Consider the following 18,587-nt stretch of genomic DNA (forward strand, 5'->3'; position numbering starts at 1 on the left):
AGCGGTGAGGCTCGCGGGGAACCAAACTGCATCTTACCCAGACGCAGAGCTGTTAGGTTTTGCTTTTGGCACATGCAGAGATATGCTGTTTCACCTGTTCTGCTTTTCCTTTGCTCTCCCTAGGGGCGGAATAGCACATTTCGGTTATATTAAAAAAAAAAAAACATAACTCGCCACAGGAATCGACCAGAAACGTGCTTGTTTTTTAAACATCCTTATAATTTTTACGCTTCATGACTGAGTCGGATTGAACCATCTGGCGGGCCGGATGTTTGACACCCCTGGTCTAAACAATATTAACTAAATGACTAAAGAAAATTAGGATAATACAAGTAAAAGAAAAGATAAACATGGTTTGTTTCTCCAAACCATGATTTGGAATGTGTGACGAATTGAACGATGAAACCCAGGAGCAGGAAGGACATAACACACTTCCTCAAATCAGGAAAGGTTTTAATAACCAGAGTGAACACGACTAAACTCAGGATAGGCCACACCTTATATAGGAGCTTGATGAGAATTAATTGCAGCTGTGACTCTCACAGGAGACCTCAGAGGAGGGGAGGACATCCAGGAGAAGTCACAGCCTGCTAGACTAATCAAAGCAACAATCAGGCATTTCATGACATAACCCCCGGCTCCCCCCGCTACGTCCGACTGTGACAGTCAGGGACCCATTGATGATCTGCAGGACCGTAACCCTCCCAGTCGAAAAGGTACTGCATGTCCTGGCCCACTCGTCTGGAAGCAAGTAGGGCTTCAATAATAATGGATTAGATTCATCTGCGCTTTTCCAGACACTCAAAGCGCTCAACAGTGTGTCCATTATTCATTCACTCCTCATTCATTCTTGGTGATGGTAAGTTACTGTTGTAACCACAGCTGCCCTGGGGCAGACTGACAGAGGCGTGGCTGCCAGTTTGCGCCTACGGCCATCACCAGAATCAATCATACACATTAACATACCTGTGGAGCTGCATTGGGGGCAAGGAGGGTGAAGTGACTTGCCCAAGAACACAACGACAGTTGGATGGGGGGAGCGGAGATTGAACCGCCGACCCTTTGATCATTGGACGACCTGCTCAGGCTGCTAAGGGAGAGTAACCGGAAGAATTGATTAGGGTATGGTAGGAGTACTCAGTCCAGGGAAGCTGAGACAACCACGTCTTGGGGTTCTTGAAAAACATGGCTTGTCACGTCGACTATAGATCCTGGTTCTACCGCTCTACCTGGCCATTAGTTTGGGGGTGGAAACCAGAACTTAGACTGACCCTGATCCCTTAGAGGTTGCAGAACTCCTTCCAGAATGTAGCTATGAACATTGGACCACGATCAGAGGGGATGTTTTGTGGAAGGCCATGCAGATGATGGCAGGCATTAACTGTAATTCTCTTTAGTCATTCTTTATCCAGAAAATTCCCATCTCCCATCCCTTCTGACTCTTTTTCTGCTTCTCATTTATTTTCCTCCTTTCTGCTCCCCAATCCGAGGGAAATATCCCGCCTCATCCACAAGTACAAACCATTGACATGTCTGCTCGATCCCTCCCAATATCCCTGGTTAAATCTTACCTCCCTTCTCTTTTTCCCTTCATTTATGCTATTATCCACTCCTCATTGAGATCCGGTATTGTTCCCTCACTTCTTAAGACCGCTGCTGTCAATAGTCGCCTCCGAACCATCAATTCAATCAAAATGATCTCCTTGAACCCTTTCAATACGGTTTTCGCTCCCTTCATAGCACTGAAACTGCCCTGATGAAAATCACAAATGACCTTCTCCTAGCAGCTAATTCTGGACTCGTCACCATCCTCATCCTACTTGATCTGAGAGCGGCATTTGACACCGTATCTCACTCCATCCTCCTTTACAGACTTTCAGCTTTCTGTATAAAGTACACCCCCCCTCGGCTGGTTTCAGTCATACTTCTTCTCAAGCACCAAGTGCAAGTTTATCCAAATGAAATCTTATAAATTTCAACCCTCACTCATTTTCTCTGGTGTTCCTCAAAGTTCTGTTCTCTGTCCCTTCTTCTTCATTACCCACCTACTGACCTCTGGCAATATATTCCGTAAATTCAACATTGATTTTCATAGTTTTGCGGATGACACTCAGATCTATCTGTCCAGTAAACCCAACTCTTCTCTTCGACTTGCCTCCCTTTCTTCCTGCCTGTCTTAAATAAAAACCTGGTTAACCTCAAACTTCCTCAAACTTAACAGTGTTAAAACCAAATTATTTCTTGTAGGTTCCAAATCCACTCTTTCCAAAGTTTCCAATTTTACACTTTCCATTGATTCCTCTCCAGTTGTTCCCTTCCCCTCAAGTAAAGAGTCTGGGTTTCATCCTTGACAGTACATTATCCTTTCAGTCTCACATCAATAGCACTACTCGGATGGCCTACATTGATTAATGCCATATTAACCGTCTCAGCCCCTCCCTCACGGTCCACTCCACTTCCACTTTAGTTCTTAGTCTGTTCATTTTTCGCCTTGACTATTGCAATGCACTTCTCTCTGGTATTCCCAATGAAACTCTGAATAAACCTTTTTTTTAAATTGTTCCAGAATTCAGCTGTCCGCATCATCATCATCCGAACTCCTTCCTTCCTTCCATCACATCACGCCCATTCTCCAGCAGCTGAACAGGCTTCCAGTAGCTTTCAGGATTAAATTCATACTACTTCTCTACACTTTCAAAGCCCTTCATAACCTGGCTCCTTCTTATCTTTCTAAACTCCCCCATATTAATAATAATGGATTGGATTTATCTGCGCTTTTCCTGACGCTCAAAGCACTTACAGTGTGTCCATTAATCATTCAGTCCTTATTCATACTTGGTGACGGTAAGCTACTGTTGTAACCACAGCTGCCCTGGGACAGACTTACAGAGGCGTGGCTGCCAGTACGGGCCAACGGCCTCTGACTATCACTGGGATCATTAATGCAGATTCATAGGTAGGCAGTGGCGTTAAGGGTCTTGCTCAAGGGCCCTCACTGGGTGATGTTAATTGCTCACATATTGCTCATATTCTTCTTCCTTTCAGCCTTCTGTCCCTCCAGCCCATATGGTCACCATGGGGGGCAGTGCCTTCAGCTGCTCAACTCCCAAACTCTGGAACTCTCTCCCTCCAGACCTCCGTAACATTCACTCCTTTCCAATTTTTAAATCCAGACTAAAAACCTATCAGTTATTCAGAAGTTTCAACTCGTTTATTGTTTTTCTGAAATATAACCATGTTTTAGAATAACAAAGTGTCTGGAAATACAGAAATACTTTGAAACTGTTACATGGGAGTGATCATCATTCTGGTGGCTTTGGCTGAGTAGGGGGCAGGTCCTTTCCAGGTGAGCCAGTGAAGACCTGAAGACCAACCAATGTTATCCCCCTTTGGATGCCAGTCACCATTCAGACTGGCAGAGCCACACTTGCTGTACCACCAGCCGCCACGTTTAGAATCGGTGCATGAATTTGTAGCAATGTCACCAAAGATGCAAGGGTTGCAGCCGTCACTGTCATGGTCAGAGGTGCTGAAGCCATAGCCATTTTGGTCGACGCCAGGATAGGCTCCTCGGATAGCATCACCTTAAGACAGAAACATTGATCAGTATTATTATCAGTATTAGTGTTCAAAAAAACAGACTGACCAGAAGCAAACATGATCAGTCAATGGCTCCTTTGCTGTTGTGAAACAAAGGTGCAACAAGGATCTGTCTTTGCTCCTTCTACAATGGACTACACAATGGACTTCCATCCTTTAGTATAGGGGTGGCCAACCCTGGTCCTCAAGAGCCTCAATCCTGTCTGTTTTCCAGCTCTCCCTGGACTACTTGATGCTAATTACCTAAATCAGGTGTGTTCAGTCAATCAGGATGTGAAATCACTTAAGTCAGCTAATCAACAGCACCCTGGTGAGGGAGAGCTGGAAAACAGGCAGGGTTGAAGCTCTTGAGGACCAGGGTTAGCCATCCCTGCTTTAGTATATATACTTTAGTTTGCTATTCAATATTAAAGCCACAGTGCACATGTTCTCACTTGTCCACGTAGTTACCAAGGACACAAAGTTGTCATGCATCTTTTCTTCTGTAACTATCACACTTTGATACTCTCAGACAACAGTCAGTTGTCTGGTATACTTGTAAGAAGAGACAAAGGACTAGGAAAACTGACACTTTCCAGACCTAATAATAAGATGTGAATCTAAGCTTGTTGTGGCGGGAAAAAGAAAAAAAAACTCTCTAACTGGGATGTTTAAAGGTATTTATAAGATTGAATGGGTGAAGAGTGGGTTTAGTCTTTAGAGATACCTTATATGCTTGTAAGTATTACACTATGGACTAAACCATAAAACCTTTGGGAGAAATTATAGGACAATATTTCTAATTCTTCCAAAACACAAACCACCAGCTTATACATTTTAAGTTCTGTCACAGACTTACTACACCCCTGCAACAATGTTTCCTATGGGAGGGGTTAAGAGCCCAAATTTTCATTTGTGTTCACCTAATTCCTTTGGCAGTTTTAAACATATGATGTAGGAATGTCCCCCTGTTCACAAGTTTTGGAATCCAATATCTGAGATATTGTCTGTATTTTTTAGCAAAAGTATTTCATGTGACCCTACTTTGCTACTTCTCAATGATAACTCTCAGCTAGGACTCAACAAGCAGCAGCTCCAATTGGTGCTGACAGGTCTTACAGCGGCCAAGAAATTGTTATTTCAAAGATGGCTGCCACCTCATGATCTTGACACCAGGAAATGTTTGGCGCACTTCCGTTACATTGTACTGTTGGAAATATCCACTGCCAGGATAAACAGAGTTAGTTCTCCAACACTGGTAATGCAGTCAGAGGCAGCGGTGCAGTCCCCCTTTATTTCTTTTCACAGTCAACTATTATTAGGAATATGAATGTGGTTTATATGTGTATGTATAAAACACTTTCACTTGTTTTGTTTTGACTAATTGCTGTTGTAGAGAACCCCTGGGGCTCTGCCGCCATGGAGGGTGGGGGAGTTTTTTTATTTTTTTATTGTTCAAGGTTTGTCCTGAAATGTCATTTGAAATGGTGCGATAACAAATTGTTCACAAAAAAACAAGACTCTGAAACTGGATGAGACCACATGCACCACAAGACAACTTCTGCAGATCATTTTTGCACTGTTCTCTTTTTTTCTGGTCACACAACAGAAAAAACGCTGACTAAATAGCTGCGGACGGACAAAAGTAATCGGAAAGAACGCCTGATCGGAAGAAAAATGTGTTATGTAAACACGCCCTTCGGAATACTCTGCCCTGATAAGACTCGTTCGGATCAAAATTTCTTTCCGATCGAGATAGGTGGGTTATGCCGATTGTTGATTCAATCGTGTTGCATATAAACAGTTCATTCCAATTGTGGGTCACAACTACTCTGGTTTTACATCGTGCATAGATGGTGTTTCGCTCCAGAGAAGGCTTTGGAGCTCAAACAGGACCGAACGGCTGTCTGCGGATGCCCGTGGACGCCTCTGCGCTCCACCCTTGCCCCGCGGGCTCCTCGCCTCTCCCAAGGGAGAGAGTGCTGGGGAGGAGCGCTACGTGCCCCCTGACGACGTCCGAACACTGCGGGGTCTGGGCCCGACTGCGGGTGGACCAAGTAAGCCATGTCTCTGATCAGAGCAGCCGGACTTATAGCTTTGTGTTTAAGGGGAGGGGAGGGGAGGATGCTTTGTTAAGTGTGGGAGGCTTTGGACTGCGATCCGTCCCGCAGCTCTTGGTGAATGAGCTGCCAAACTCAGGAGAACCGTGTCTCCCGGTAGAACTGAGTCTCCAAGCAGAGGAACGGCTTTGGGGCGGTGTGTTAGCTTTTCAAAGCAGAAATGCTGTTCAGTCCTTAGAAACCGTTCAAACAATCAATGTGGATTTGTGTTTCCAGTCGTGTCTCGACAAAATAAAGGTTAATGTTATTCCCACATATTTACGTGCAACCAAGATGCAGATTGCAACATTTCCCGCATGGATTTTATGTTCATCCAAGGCTAATGTTGTTAGCACGTGTTTGCCTTCTCCTAACCCTTCTTCTGACTACGTTCCACCACAAAAAAAAAACACTGAGGACACGGATTTAAGAATAAAATGATGTGCGAACAGGCGCTTCATAGTAACCATAACAATAATAAAAGCAGGTTTAGAAGATTATCTCGTATATTAGCTGCCACATGTTTATATGTGGCCCATGTACACGGTTGAATTCTAATCCGATCTTTGATCTGATCAAAACATTTTGCACATGTAACCACGGCTATTGATTTTTGTTTTTTCTAACTTGCTCTCTTGCAGTTGTGCAAACACAAAAGTAATAAAAATACACAAAGAACTCAGGTCAATTCAAACAAAGAACATCTCCATCTCATGGGTAAGATGGAGCAGTGTAACAAAAGTGTGTTGTGTTTTATAGAGGATAAACAAAAAGATGGCTAAAAAGCGTACAGAAGACCATCATGGTGGGCGCTACAGAGAAAAAGTGTGACTGGCAAGAATTTAAATTTTGAGGCTTTTATATTGATATTCGTTTAAGATTGCATCCGTACCTGCGGTTCCACTGTATCTGCCAACACTCAGTCTGTAGTTTGTGCTCTCATCTCCCACCCTGAAGTCTTCATACTCAGCATAAGCACTGCCACCTTCAAAGTCCCACAAGTCCACTCTCAGTTTCCACCTCTTGGATTTGTCTTTGGTCATAGCAGAAATCTTCTCCAGACCGAGCCAGTGATCCCCTGAAGGAATCAGGACAAGCAAAGTTTATACAGATTATTTTACACTCTTTACTGAGAGTTGATAGAACCCTGTTGTTCACTTTATGCAACATTCAGTTATATCGGAATTTGACACATTGTAGCTGGGATAGTTTAAGACCCAAATATCTCATTTTTTACATACATAAAGCAAATCCAAATCCATTCTTATATGCTGCCCATTCCCTGTCGAAGGCCACTGCTCCTCCAGTACGCTTCTGGATCACTGTCCAGATTCCATTTCTACCCATCTCACAGTAAGCCTGCACAGGAACAGATGAAGAGATTTAAAGTTAGTGTCCCATTTGTTTTCATGCATCTTGGTATGTGAAATGTGTTTTCCACATTTGATCTTTCCCAAGGAGCGGTGAGCAACAAACACACCCACTAGGCATGGACACATCTATTAGATATCTAAGTCATGGCTATTTCAAAGCTCACAGCTATAGATATGCATTATGCATCTGATAGACATCAAGTCATAGAGGTCTAATGCATCTCACTCTTTAGATCTTTGGCAGACCACTTTTCCGCAACTAGACTCTGTTGTTCAGCAAAAGGTAAGAAATTTGTACTAAACTCATTCTGATAATAATCTACTCTGACTATAGATTAAAATTTTTACCATCATTTTTTTCTACTAAGTGTTAAAAAGAGTTAAAGATCAAAGTGTAAATATAAATGTTGGAATGTTGTTTTGATCGAAGTTTCTGTGACCTTTAACCCCAGATACATTTCAGTAGAAATGTTTGTTGCTTCTTGGAATGTAGAACTTTGTGAAGACTAGTTGTCTGTCAACAAAAAGGCTGCACGGTGACATAATGGTTAGCTTTCATAGGTTAACTGATGTCTGCTAATTGCTAATAGAGTAACAAAAAAGAGTTGTCAGAGATGTCCTGTAAACATCAACAGTAGATGTACATTAGACATCCTGTGCCTAAATTGTCAATTTCCATGCGGGAACCTCCCAAATGGATAAATAAAGTTGTCTATCTATCTATCTATCTATCTATCTATCTATCTATCTATCTATCTATCTATCTATCTATCTATCTATCTATCTATCTATCTATCTATCTATCTATCTATCTATCTATCTATCTATCTATCTATCTATCTATCTATCTATCTATCTATCTATCTATCTATCTATCTATCTATCTATCTATCTATCTATCTATCTATCTATCTATCTATCTATCTATCTATCTATCTATCTATCTATCTATCTATCTATCTATCTATCTATCTATCTATCTATCTATCTATCTATCTATCTATCTATCTATCTATCTAGCGGGCAGCTGCACTCGATAACCATTTGGTGGTTTAACCCCCAATCCAACCACTTTATGCTGAGTGTCAAGCAGGGAAGCACTGGGTCCCAATTTGAGTATTTGGTATGACTCGGCCTGGATTTAAACTCACTACCTTCCAGTCTCAGGATGGACACTCTACCAGAAGGCCACTGAGATGGATTTATTCAAGCTTTTATCAAAAGATATCTTACAACAGGAATGAAGCTGATTTTAATTGTAGCTTCAAGGTTTACTGTTGACAGGATCTCAGTTTTCCTCAGTTTGATTTGTTAAGCAACTTCTAATTAGCAAACTATATGGAGCCATAGATGGAGAAAACCAATGCAGAAGAAGAAGTTAAGAACCTTCAGCTTTGTTTGTTACACTGTTATTAAAGGGTTTTCAAAATCCAGGAATGAAAAAAACCCAGTTCTATAAACATGATGCATCTTCATGGATGGTCTTCAAGGACTTAGCAGTTAACTTTTACTACACTGCACTGCTGAATAGGAGGCATAACATGTTTTAGCTGAAACGGGAACCAGATTAAAAGTGGCTGAGAGATTTTCTTTCTTCTTAAAACCAATTACCATCTGCCTTTACAAACTGATTTAGCTGGTATATACATGGCAGACACTATTTTAAAAATGTTATATTTTTGCCTCATTAACCTGGGCGGCAGTTTAGCTCAGGTGGAAGACCAGGTTGTGCAACAACCAAAGGGTTGCCGGATCAATCCCCACCCTCACCAGCCAGCTGTCGTCCCCCCCCAGCGCGGCCAGTCTGCAGCTCACCGCTCCCCCCAGGGGACAGAAATGTGGAGAAGAATGTCCCCATTGTGGGATAAATAAAGTATCAATTATATTATTATTATTAACGTTTCATCTTCTCTTGTCTCTAAACTCTGAAATCTTTCATATGTATTAGCAGAATATTAAAAAGGAAAAAATCACAAACTGCAATAAGAAGTCATGTTTGATACCTTAAAGCTGTTTCTGAATCCTTCAGGTTGGATGCTGTAAACCCCACTGGCTCCAGTTGGTGAAACTGTCCGAATGTATGAACAATCGAGTGGTCTACCTGACAAGAGAAAAAGAGATGACATTGTGAACAGTTTCTGGGAGTCAAATTTAAAAATGTATTAACATCATGTTCTTTACCTGCATTTACGGATCCACTCTTTATTAATATAAATAAAGAAAAACAAGAAAGGATGAGACTTAATCTATGGATCAACAGTAATTTTACACTGTTTTTTACACAACATAAGTTTTTAGCTTTCTTTACCCCAGTCTGCATGGAGAAGATCAAGAGGAGAGCTAACATGAGTTCAGACCAGCCGAGGAGACCTCCCATCTTGACCTGTGTTCAGGAGAAACACGTCTGTCTCACATTTTACAGAGTAAACTTTACTCAGAGAACGTTTGAAATAGTTCAAGTGAAATTGGAAAAGTCAAACCTATTAAAAAACACAACTTTTGAATATCACGGAAACCCATACATTTTGCTTAGTTGTCTCTTGAAAAACCTATTGGGTATAACCTCACAGTGAACACATACCTGTTTGCTGTGTGAAGCTTGAGTCGCAGCTCAAAGTCTCAGGACAAACAACGTCTTTTAAACTGTCTGGACTGCCACACCTCCTTCCTCATCACTGTTAATGTCCTCATTCCTGTTAGGTCAGGCTGAGTTTGAGGGAAGTGTGAGCATCTGAAGCCTCCACCTATCCTCTGAGTAAACACTGACTTTTCTTGACCTTTCACGTGTAGATGAGTTTCTCCACGTTTGGGTCATGACTGCCCAAGACATTTCTGCTTCCTGGACATCACTCACCTGGCTGCACCTGCCTGACTGAATGACATTCGACGACAAACCCAAAGAAAGACTCATGTTTTGTATTCAGTCTAACTCTGTAGTCAAGACGTTTTTGGATCACAGCTAACAAAGAGTTAAATTAACCCTTTAACAGTGGCGCTTTAACTCTCCTGTTGATGCTCTTTGACTCATCGTGACTCATTAACTGTTTACGCAATTATTGTAACTCCAACGGACTCTAAAGCAGAGAAAAACAGCCTCTCCCCGATATCCAACACTTATCAGCTTAACACTGCTCTGAATCCATTGGAACAATAATTGCATAAATGTAGTTCAAAGAGAATGGGTTATTTCTTGTCATTGGCTATAGCTCCTGTATTAATAGGCTGCATGCCTGCCTTTATTTTCAGCACACTAGACAGTTTCCTGAGACTCTAGTTTCAAGCTGTGTTTACTCTTCAGTCCTTATGCGTCTCTTGGATTGAATAAGAGAGACAACAAGTTCATTCAACACAACTCGATGGTGCGCGCATCTTTAGCATACGTTAATGCATTGAGTCTATATATCCCTAAGGGTTCTTCAGGAATGGAATGAAAACACCTTCAACCTGCAGCATCTTTTTTGTGAGCTCTTGCTGTGAAGGACTAGTGTTGTCAGGAATTGACATTGTTTTGGGATTGGATCTACAAAGTTGGATTTGAACATAGAAACAGGTGCAAAGTTAACCTTATGAGTTGACACAAGAGTGTGAGACCAGAATGGACTACAAAACCATCAGCAAGAAGCTGGGGCTTAAGGTGACAACTGTTGGTGCAATTGTTGCACACTCTTGAATGATGATAATTCAGGCGTTCGTGATTTTTTAGAACTTTCTTTAATCAGTCTATTTTTTTTACAATCTTTGCTCAGACCTCACGACTTTCGCCAACACGTGCTTTTTCCTTCACTCTCTCATGCCCCTAGCGATCACACACAAAGAAACATCTCAGGATCTCTTTTCAGGACCATTTAGCTGTCCAAAAAATGCCTGAATTTTAATACCCCTGCACTTTACATTTTTAAAACACATTAGATCACATGTGGTTATCTGTGATCCCCCACACAATTCTGTCAAACTGATGAGGATCGCTGGTTTGTCCCTCTCCTTTCTCCTGAAAAGTGGGTGGCAGGTCTCAATGGTATTTACATTCAAGGAAATCCCTTTAGTGAAAAGTGATTCCATTTGGTGTTCCAGAGACTGTCCATTGGTCCCAGTTTCAGAAGAAATGCTAGAAATGCTGACACTATTAGCACTGGCAATGCTAGCTCCAGCTGCAGTTAGCTTTTCCTGAGGTAAAATCTGTAATCCAATGAGAATAACATCCTTGCTTGTTGTTCCATGTCATCCACTCTTTTCTCTAGAATGTCAAACCGGTTATCTTGTTGCACGTTTTGAGCACTGAGTCTCCGGAACTCTTCTACTAGCTCCATGAGAGTGCAGCTTTAATGTCATCACCGTTACCTGTTGAGTGGTTTGTCTTCGGGTCCGTGGTCGGCGGTTTTTCTTGGAGACAATCAGCTTTTAAGTCGCTTGGCGATCATTGGGAGAGCAACCGGCAGGTAAAACGTGTCAGTTCGTTAACCCAAAACCGGAAATCAAAGTTTGCCAACACACGCTCATGACTTAAAGAGAGATGAGGAGAAGGATCTGTGGTCAGATCAGACCAACTTGGAGTTCTTTGGCATCAACCAACCTGTCCTGTATGAAGGAAGAGAAATGCTGCCTATGACCCCAAGAACACCATCTACACTATCAAGCATGGAAGTAGAAGCATTATTCTTTGCTAGTCTTTTTCTATACAGGGCTGCTTCACCGTGTGGATGGGAGAATGGGCTGAGCCATGTACCATCAAATGCCGAGTGATAACCTCCTTCCCTCCTTAAGCCAGGAGGCTTAAAACGGATGATGGATGAGTCTTCCAACAGGATAATGACCTAAAACAGGGTTCCAGACTAAGGCCCGGGGGCAGGACCTCAAAGTCTTGACATGCATGCTGGCACTGAAGTTGTTGCTAATAAAATTAAACTTTCATTTTAAAGCTGTCATATAATACGTACCACAAATAATCAGTTTAAAAATTTACATTTTGGTAACCAAAACCTCTGTTATAGAGTCTGGATCAGAATGGGAACACATTCTTCTGGCTTCTCTGCACCCAGCACTAGTGACCTGGACACCTTCCAATGCCCCTTACCACCACAACCATGTTTCTCTTTCATAAGCAAAAGTGACTGGCATGCAGTCAGGCAGTCAGACTTCCGTGGACTGCAGTGTACCAATATTATAGCAAAAGCTCTCAGATCAGTTAATCTGCACTGCAGGTTAGGGTTCAAACTTCAATGTTTGAAAATCTTCCTTTTAAAGACAAAGATACCTCTCTTCCATTGTTCTTCCTATAGTCGTTTTGAGGCTTGTCCTGTTAAGACTGCTGGGACAGTCACAGATGAGAGCAGCTTGAAAGTGGTGGTGTTTTCAAGGGGTAATGTGTGCCACAAAACCCAGGAGACAAAAAGCAGGCCAGTCTGTGCTGATTCACAAAAGACAACCGCAAACATACTGCAAACGAAGCATCCCCAGAGCGTATACTTGGAATCTATTCTCAGTTTCCCACCAACTGTAGTATAATCAGGGTGTAGGGATGATGCAGTGAGCACAAGTGTATTGAAAAATATAGCATGGACTCAGAGGTAGAAGGAAAGACCACTGATACTGAGGTCCTGCATAAAGTGATGGTGCACCCCCCCATCTCTGATTTCTATCGCGCCCACCCGGATCGCCACCCTGGACCGCCTGGAAGCGGTCGTTGGGGGGGGGGGGGGTACTGTTATGGTGCCTGTCAGTCTCCCCCCCCCCCCCCTCTCCTGCTCTGCTCCTGACTTCACCAGCTGTGAGCAATCCACCACATCACCTGCTGCAGCTCAAAAGGAGACCCAGCTCCAGTATTCAATGCCAGTTCGTTACCCCTTATGGTGACTATAACCTGGTCTCAGTCTAAGTTCAAGTTCATGAATTCTAGTCTTGCCTCGACGCTAACTAATCTCTCCCTGCCTCAGGATTCCAGCCTTCAAGTGTCACCAGTGTGGAAGTCAGCCCGAGCAGTCCTACAATCCTGTGGAAACTACAAGCTCTGCAAAGCCGTGCTATTATCTCCAGCCACGCCTCAAGCCGTAGTCCTCACCAGCTTCATACCAAGCCTGGAAGGAAAATAAAAACTCTTACTTACCTCTCACCTACCTGTGTCCTCATTCTGGGTTTCACCATCTAGGTCTGTCCATCCTACAAGTCATGAAAGTTGTCAAAGAAAATGCTCTCCGTGTTTTACAGAAGATGCAAAGAGGACATAGTTTACTTGGATGCAACAGGCATCATCATTAAAAAAAGCATGCAAAGTCCACCTTACTGTGTGTACGAGCTGGTGGTGAGAAACCCATCCAAGGGTTTATCCCCACTGCCAGTAGCCACACATGGCCTCAGCCATATGGTACATGTGATCACAGCCCCGCATCGCTCACATATTTTCTGCAGGCCTTTCAGACTGACCTTGTGAGACTATATGGACATGGGGTAAACAAGAGACCTGTCATGATCATCTGCGATGGCTCCATTGTACTACTAAATTCTATCTCCATGACCTTTTGCCACAGTGCCCTGGAGCAGCGGTCCCCAACACCCGGGTCATTTTGTACTGGGCCGCACAGAAAGAATAAATAACTTCTGTTTCTTCCGTTTTATTTATTTCAGAATCTGAACGATGTTTTATTTTGAAAAATTGCCCAATTCTCTATTACATCCGCCTATGTCACTCTTGACGCAGGCCATGGTACTCTTCTCAGTCACGTGATAGGTTACCACTAAAATAAAACCCAGGAGCTGGTAAAATGAGTACAAAACAAATGTCTTTGGAAATTTTCTTTGCCAAGGGGAAAAAGCTCAGCTAGGAGACAAAAGAGGAGCCTTTAACTTCCAAAAAAAAGAACGCTACATTTAATAGACAGTTCTTCTTTTTTGCCTCATGAGTGTGGGAAGGGCAGAGGAGGATGACACCTGTGTGATGTACGAAGCCATGCCTGTCAATTTAAAAGCTCAGAGCTCACTTTGTCACATCTCTGTTCCTCCTTCCTCATTGCTGCAAAAATCCTCTGCCACATCTTTAAGACCGGTCTGCGAAAACTTTGTATGACATCATTCCGGTCAGCAGCATAAAAAAGGTTTGGGACCACTGCTCTGGAGGATCTCTTGTGTAAATATTTTCAGCTTATCATTATTTCGGTTGTCGTATATTAATGCAGCAGATAGATAACAGTACTTTAGTAACCCTTGTGCTATCTTAGATGACCCCACCCTAGATTTCATGTAATCCATGGACACCAGTGAAGATCACAAATCATTGAAGAAAAAAGGTTCAGAGCAATGTCTAGTGGGTCTAGATGACCCAACTCCCAATGTTAAAGTGCCTAGGATAGCACAAGGGTTAATCCTGAGGGAACTTGCATATCCATCCATTGCTCCTCAAAATACACAATACATTCAACAGAAATTTAAAAAGAAATTAAGTAATAGTCATAAATACATAAAATAATCAAACTCACAGAGTAAAAAGTATCAGAGCAATAAAAATGATAGAAGTAAAAGTATAAAAGTGGTAAAAAGTAATTGCCCGTTTAGTGACTCCTCCTCATCCTCCCTCCCTTCCCAGCAGCCCTTAACAGTCTAACTGCACTCAGTGCAAAGGACTTCCTAAGTCCATATGCCCCTTCCTGCATATGGAGTCCATGTTTGCAGACCAGTTCAGCTTCTTCTCCAGGAGGAATCCGAGTTATATGAAGTTTTCCACTACCTCCACCTCTGCTCCATCAAAGAGGATGGGTTGAACCGTGGCAGGTGTTCGATAGAAGTCCAGCACCATCTCCTTTGTCTTGGTGGTGTTCAGGTGAAGGCAGTTTCGTTGCAGTGCACAAAGTCCTCCACTAGGTTTCTGTATTCCCGCTCCTCACCCTCTTTGATACAGGCCACAATTGCTGTGTCATCTGAGAACTTTTGCATGTGGCATGCATCAGAGTTGTAGGGGCAGTCTATTTTGTTCAGATGGCACGGTCAGTACTGGAAACATTCCCAGACCCACTAAATATTGGGTTCCAAACCGCAGTGATGGAGATGGCACAGCAGCAAAGAAAACTGGCTCTTGCACTACTTCAGGTTTCAGGTGCATGCATTACCTCTCCATCTTGGCCCACTGTACTCTCACTGATCATTGACGTCACTTTTTGAATTTCAGTTTTCAACATGGCTAACGACTGTGCTATGTACTCCACAAGCTTAAGAACTGGACCCTCTCAGACAGACTGGGAAAGCATTCAATATTGGAGGTAGTTCAGAAGGACAGTGAGTGGAAAATGGTAAAAGGCCACATAAATTTGAAAACCCAATGGCCTTCAGGAGATGTCTGATCCTTTGTCCTCATTTCATCAAATTATGTCATCAGAGCCATTGAACAAAGATTTATGAAACCTGGTGGTGAGTCACGCTGTTGTAAACCTTCAGTAAAATAAGTTACACAGCACCATGACTTGCAAGACCAACCAAGCAATGATGCCACAATGGTGCAGTGCTGTCTGAACAAGATTCATTCTCTAATTTAGGCATTTGTGTTTCTGACTTGCAGATACAATGTGATAAATGCAGCAGGTGGTGCCATGCCCAGTGCTTGCAAATGAATAAAGCACAGCACAGTACGAAGACACGAAGATTAAGGAGTGGAAATGCTGTTTATGGGAACAAGTCATGGAGATGTCCTTCCTTTAACCCATCCTGTCAGCCATTTACAAGATAACTGTTATTTTGATCTTTTAAAGTAAAAGCATGTTTGTGGTTTTCAAATGCCTTTTAACATATGACAAACTTATTTGAAAAGTACTACTTTTACTTAAGCACTGACTTTGTTTTCTTTTCCAGACCCGTGTTCCTGATCTGCTGTTGCTGTTCACACATATTCCCTGCTCCCAACCGACCAAGGCAGCTGGCCATCCATTCTGAGCCAGTTTCTGCCAGAGGTTTCTTCCTGTAAAAAGGGAGTTTTATTCCTTCCCACCCTTGCCTCTTTTGGTTTCCTAGGAACATCCACCATAGCTGTGTTTGGGTTTAACAGCTCTGAAATGAAGTGCAATTGAACGGACTTCCCAATGGTGTATGTCGTGTTTTGTTCTGCCACTAGGCAATCAGTAGGAAACGGTTACAGAGGTTTTTACTCAAGAGAAAAACCTCCCCATCATGTACATTAATAGTTTGAGTAAATAGGGGAAACCGATTCCAACATTCTCTTCTTGCATTTCTGTACTGGATCAGAGGTTTTGGACAAGTCAATAACTACCGATGGGTTACCACAGCTATCCTGATTTCCGCAGTAAATTCAATAGCATACTTACGAGTGCCATGTGGGTAATGGATGTAATTTAAGCAGAAACAAACAATAAGAACATGCAGCTGATTTAATAGTGTCAAATGTTTGTTAATGCAGACACTTCTGTTAAATAATTGTTTGAAGTACAGTTCCTCTAAGGATTGTTTGAGGTGGCTGTATTTTGTCCCAGAAAAGCCTATTACTCGTTATGGTTTGCACAGATATGTAAAAGAATATTTATTTATTTAGCAATTGTAATAATTTAAATTCTTTAGTCATAATTATGATGTGTATTTCTGTTTACCTTTTGAATGCAGGCAATTCTGTGCTACATTTTTTTTGAGGATTCCTTTGCTCATTTACAATTCCAATAACATTGTTCTAGGATGTTTTTTTTTGCAAACGGAAAGACAAACATTTATGTTACGGTTTGCACGATTGTCTGTCTTTTTTTTGACACGTTAACACACTTTTATATTGAGTAACACTGGTTTTGGCATTTGAAATGCCCAATTTTGATGAATTACAATAAGCTGTAACTATTTTAGCAGAAATTACATTTACACTGTTACCTACGACAGATTTTTAGTGCCACCCACCCGCAATGTGGTGTGTTTACTCTCCTCCCCTCTGGATGGAGGTACAGGAGTGTGAAGTGCAGCAACACCAGTCTCAGGAACTCATTCTTTCCCTCTGCCATCCGGCCCCTTAACAGCTGATGGGAGTCTGGAACAATTAACAGCACCTTTGCACACTCATTGTTTATAATTACTTTGCTTACACCTTAATATTCGTGTGTGTATAATAAATTTTATTTCAAGCGCCTTTCAGGTCACCCAAGGTCGCTGTACAAGGTTAAAATAAGAGAATAAAAACATCAATTAGAAATTATCAGAGTAAAACATGAGTGAACATAAAGACATAAAACAGGACAAAAACAGGATAGAAAAACAGACAAATGAGCTTGTGTTACCTGATTGGTTTACTGTATGATTGTTTGAAGAGATGAGTCTTGAGTTTGGATTGGAACAGTGGCAGCGTGTCGGTATTGCGTAAATCTGGAGGAAGAGAATTCCATTGCTGGGGGGCGGAGCGACTGAAACCTCTGCCCCCCATGGTGGCAAGATGGGCAGGTGGGACATGGAGTTGGAGAGAGGAAGTGGAGCGGAGAGATCGCGAGGGAATGGAAATGTAAAGGTCAGAAATTTACGGGGGAGCCAGGTTATGGAGTGCTTTGAAGGTTATGAGGAGAATCTTGAAACGAATCCTTTGTTTTATGGGAGCCCAGTGTAAGTTTTGGAGAACTGGTGTGATGTGTGTTATGTTGTGAGGTCGTGGAGAGATCACACGGTCAATCTTTTAAGATGACCGTTGAAAAACAGGAACACGAGCACCACGTCTCTTGTCTGTGTAAAGCTTCATCTTCTGTTGTTTAGCAGCGACTGAGTCAGCCGATCGAGTCACAGCATTGTCGCTAGGGTCAGGGAGCAGGACATGCAAACGAGTCCTCATATTTCTCCCGAGAAGCAGTTCACAGGGAGCAATCTCAGTTGTAGAGTGAGGAGTGGAACGATAGACTTGAAGGAGGTCTGTCACAGTCTGACGCCAAGGTTTGCTTTCAAGAATGGCAGACTGACTACAACTCTCTGTGAAACCTTTCAACCGCACCATTTGCAGCAGGGTGGTAAACGGAAGTTCGAATATGCTTTATGTCTCTGGAGAGCAGGAACGCAGCAAACTCAGCAGAAGTAAACTGACTTCCATTATCAGAAACAACAGTCCCTGGATTTCCAAATCTTTTGAAAACTGAAGAAAGAAAATAAATCACTGTCTGAGTCGTAACAGAAGCTGCAAAACCCACTTCTGGCCATTTACTGTGATAATCCACCAGTGTAATTGCATATTTACAGTCCTAGGCAGCAGTCTCAAAAGGACCCACAACATCAATTGCCACCTTGAAGAAGGAAATGACACTGGTACAAGTGGAGCTGCAGCAGGAACTGCAGTTTTATCGCTACTTTGACAGAGTTGACACCCTTTAACGTGTTGTGTCACTTGGTCATCCATGCCAGGCCACCAGTACAAATCCCTGAGTCTCTGCTTGGTTTCTAACAATGCCTTGATGACCTTCATGTGCCAAAATGATAAGTTGGTGACGTAAACTGATTGGGACAACCAGCCGAGAACCTCTGAACACATAATCACGTTGTACGGAAAACTCCTCCCTCAACTTGAAGTATGGACGCACAGTTTCAGGCAATG

At 42.4% G+C, this 18,587-nt stretch overlaps 1 protein-coding gene across 1 annotated transcript; it reads right to left on the minus strand.

Moving 5' to 3' along the window:
- Positions 1–3,195: 3,195 nt before the first annotated feature.
- Positions 3,196–9,712, minus strand: LOC105357065 (angiopoietin-related protein 5-like). The gene is made up of 7 exons (XM_023952270.2): positions 9,633–9,712; positions 9,360–9,434; positions 9,233–9,251; positions 9,055–9,152; positions 6,920–7,037; positions 6,571–6,756; positions 3,196–3,584 (listed from the first exon to the last, which is right to left on the minus strand). The coding sequence occupies exons 2-7, from the start codon at positions 9,426–9,428 to the stop codon at positions 3,286–3,288; spliced, it is 789 nt and encodes a 262-aa protein (XP_023808038.1). The 5' UTR covers positions 9,429–9,434; positions 9,633–9,712; the 3' UTR covers positions 3,196–3,285.
- Positions 9,713–18,587: the final 8,875 nt, after the last annotated feature.

Source organism: Oryzias latipes, chromosome 23 (genome assembly GCF_053564925.1).
Source record: "Oryzias latipes strain Hd-rR chromosome 23, Olatipes_Hd-rR_3.1".
NCBI classification, from domain to species: Eukaryota; Metazoa; Chordata; class Actinopteri; order Beloniformes; family Adrianichthyidae; genus Oryzias; species Oryzias latipes.

What these genes read in the sequence shown, in the direction of transcription:
- LOC105357065 (XM_023952270.2), bottom strand. Translation starts at nt 9,428, where the DNA reads ATGGGAGGTCTCCTCGGCTGGTCTGAACTCATGTTAGCTCTCCTCTTG. An exon ending in GATTCAGAAACAGCTTTAAG is followed by an intron (nt 7,038 to 9,054) that starts GTATCAAACATG and finishes GTTCCTGTGCAG; the next exon opens with GCTTACTGTGAGATGGGTAG. An exon ending in TGGATTTGGATTTGCTTTAT is followed by an intron (nt 6,757 to 6,919) that starts GTATGTAAAAAA and finishes TGATTCCTTCAG; the next exon opens with GGGATCACTGGCTCGGTCTG.